We start from the raw sequence: 3,255 nt of genomic DNA, 5'->3' as shown, positions 1-3,255 counted from the left end.
TGACATGTTTGGTCATAAAATAACAACAATTTAATCTGGCCACCTTCCAACCCAAACCTATATATATGTTAACACCCAATTAGACCACATAAAATGGAACTATGGAGTCCTGACATTCAATATAGACTAATCAACACTTCACATAATACAATCCATAGAAGTATTTTGGAAAAGTAGCAGATACATAAAAACCTAAACAGAGTAATGAATACTGTGTTTTATAAAGACTTTATATACTCACATTCATCACAATTTGCCCGTTTAGCACTACAGCCACTTGACTCATACGACAAATACTTCCTAGCATGACCGATTTACTAAAATTCAACTACAGGCATAGTCATTTAATCGAATCATGGAGTGAAGCTTTCACTCCCATTCCACAAGTTTGCCAAATGCTAACCCGAATCGATATGGTTGTCATTACAAACTTCAAAATGAGTTATATAAAACCTACAAATCGACCTCAAAACCCACCCTCATTCTAAGAAAAATAAATAATAATACTAAGGGTGTACAAACTACAAATGAACCCATGATAAATAAGTTTAGATTCTATAGTGTCTCGCGTGCAAGTAGTGAATCGACTCACATAGTTGTCTATTCGGGTCGAGTTGCTGGCCCCTCGGGGCCTAAATCTGGATAGCTTCGGTGGTTCAAAGAATGCAGCCAAGAAGCAACAGATCCCTCTTTCTGCTCTGTTGATGCAATGTGAGAATATATATGTTTCAGTTTGAATGCTTCTGCTTCATCTGCAAAAGCTTTCATGGACACTTCTTCATGGGTGTCTCTCCATTTCTGGTTATATGATGAAAAAAAACACTCATCCAGATATAACCCCACTTCAGGAGCTGTGGGCACAGTAATTCTAACATCCCTACAGATAACAAGTCAAAACAATTTAGTGTACTGCTTCTATTGCCAAAATTAGGGTCAATATTAGAGTTAAAAAATTAGGGTCAAAAATGGTCAATGGTGAAAACTTTTGGTCAAAATAGGTCAAGAATTAGAGTCAAAATTAAGGTGAAAAAAAATTGGTCGAAAATCAGTGAAGAAACTATGAAATGTTTACTTAATAAAATGATCAAAATTAGTTCTGGGTCAAAATTAGGGTCTGTAGAAGGTTTATATCAAAAAACTCAAAGGAGTGAAGAATTGATGACACATATACTTGATAAATAGGTTGATATGTAAAGCAAATAAGAGACAACCAACTTCCGGTTGTACTGTTGTAGATAAAGTTTGGTTGCTTGTACATAAACCCGCACCTCATGGTTTTTAAAACCAAGGTGAAAACTGATTATGCAAACCAAGGTTGCAATTATAGAGTTTCCAACTTTCTAACGTAAAGACTATCCAAAGTCCGAACCGAGCACTAAACCATGTTCTTTCTAAACAATGATACGAAAATTGAAAAATAGCAACAAGTTTAAGAGAATAGAAGGCAATTTAAAGGATCCTAATTTTTACAGTATCAGACAAATTAAACACATGTTAAGGTCACAATGTAAAGTTGCAACAATTAAAACACAAAAAAAGCCATTGTGAAACTAGCCGAAGTTGAAACTAGAAGAAGCATAATGGGTGAACTGGATTGACTTGAAACACTTAATGTCCATTTTCTTTAGAACATTTTAGACAATTTTTGACCAATTTGACCCATAAGAAATAAACATTACACAAATTAACACATTTACAAAAGCAATAAAAGAAAGAACTAACTGTTGTAAGGCTGTTTCGATAAACGATTCCGGAGCACAATTCCTCATAATGGCAACAGCAACACCAATCATCTTTCTAATCTGGTGAAGCATAAAGCTCTGTCCAACAATTTCACATTTCACAAACTCCATCCCATCAACCGTAATAGTTGTGTTAGCATGAAACGAGATAATATATCGATTAGCAGACGGGTCAGCCGCCTTTGTTCTGGTAGTAAAATTATGAAAATTATGAGTCCCTTCATACTGTTTAAGAATCTTATTAAGCCTCTCCCGCTTTTCATCATCATAACGAAACACATTCTCTTTTACAACTCCGTTTACACCATCAGATTGAGCTTCAACAATCACCGATTCAGCGTTCAACCGTTCTTCACAACCATTCCCATTATCCAAAGATCCTAACTTAACCATCTTACCATCAGAGTCTGATAACGCACTAAAGGTGTTCGACGAAACGCCTGTCTTGATTTCACCTCCAGAACCTGCAATTTCTCCAGTTTCCGTAACACCTATTGCACTGTTAACCGGCCCAGAGTCCAATTCTTCTTTACACCCACTCCCATTATCCAAAGATGCTAAATTTTCAGACTCCGATAACGCACCCAAGGTGTTCGACGAAACGCCCGACTGAACTCCACCTTCAAAACCCATCATTTCCGCACCGAAAACCTTCCACCCTCTCTCGGAACACTCAAAACACTCACCAACCCCACAATGCGACCCGGGATCAAGCGCAAAAACCGGTAACAAATAAACATACCTCCGTCTATCACAAAACTTCTTAGCACTAAAACTTGGAGTCACACGCTTAAACCCGAAAACCTGAAACTGATCAGGAAGATTATTATTAAGCCGCTCAACAAACCCAGGTGGGTCCACATAAAACTTCCCGGAAACCACCTGACCGACGGCACTAACACCCTTATCTGTTCTCGCAGAGCGAGCAAAATCGTAGCGGTTAGGGCAGCCGCGTTCGTTTTCCGGCACGGCGCCGGCGAAGAACAGTGCTTCTTCTAAGTCGCCTTCGATGGTTTTGGCGCCGGGGTTCTTTTGCATGCCTTGGTAGCCTACGCCGCAGTATGCGAATAGTATGGCGACTTTGCGGCGTTTGTATCGGGGTTTTCTTTCGGTGGTGGTGGTGGTGGTGGTTTGGTTGTCGGAGTCGGTGGTTTTGAGTCGTTTTGAATCGGGTTCTTCGGTTGCCGGTGGTGGTGGTGGAAGTGGTGGTGATGTAGGGTTTTGGTTCTCCATTGTTGTCAGTTCAGTTGTGGTGAGTGTGTTTTGGGTTTTGAGTTCAGATTTGTATTTGGTTTTGGGGTTGGGGGGCTGTGTTCGTGAGTCCAGCTCGAGTTGAGTCAAGGTGGTTTTGAGTTTGAAATTAAACGAGGCAGCTTAGTTAGGTTTGTGCTCGATTTTGAAATTAAACAACTCTAAGATCGAGCTATGGTCGATTTCGGCTCAGTTATAAAAATGAGTCAACTCAAGATCATGGTCGATTTCGGCTCAGTTACAAAAATGAGTCAACTTAGCT

At 39.5% G+C, this 3,255-nt stretch overlaps 1 protein-coding gene across 1 annotated transcript; it reads right to left on the bottom strand.

Moving 5' to 3' along the window:
* Nucleotides 1-262: 262 nt before the first annotated feature.
* LOC143538799 (uncharacterized) lies at nt 263-3,013 on the bottom strand. Its single transcript, XM_077032268.1, has 2 exons — nt 1,723-3,013; nt 263-877 (listed from the first exon to the last, which is right to left on the bottom strand). Exons 1-2 carry the CDS (start codon nt 2,973-2,975, stop codon nt 601-603), a joined length of 1,530 nt encoding a protein of 509 aa, XP_076888383.1. The 5' UTR covers nt 2,976-3,013; the 3' UTR covers nt 263-600.
* Nucleotides 3,014-3,255: the final 242 nt, after the last annotated feature.

Source organism: Bidens hawaiensis, unplaced genomic scaffold (assembly GCF_021521415.1).
Source record: "Bidens hawaiensis isolate Kalapana, Puna unplaced genomic scaffold, B.hawaiensis_p1.1 tig00011693_1, whole genome shotgun sequence".
In the NCBI taxonomy this organism is placed as follows: domain Eukaryota; kingdom Viridiplantae; phylum Streptophyta; class Magnoliopsida; order Asterales; family Asteraceae; genus Bidens; species Bidens hawaiensis.
Note: the sequence above shows the minus strand (reverse complement) of the source record. Positions and strands in the feature narration are given on the sequence as shown.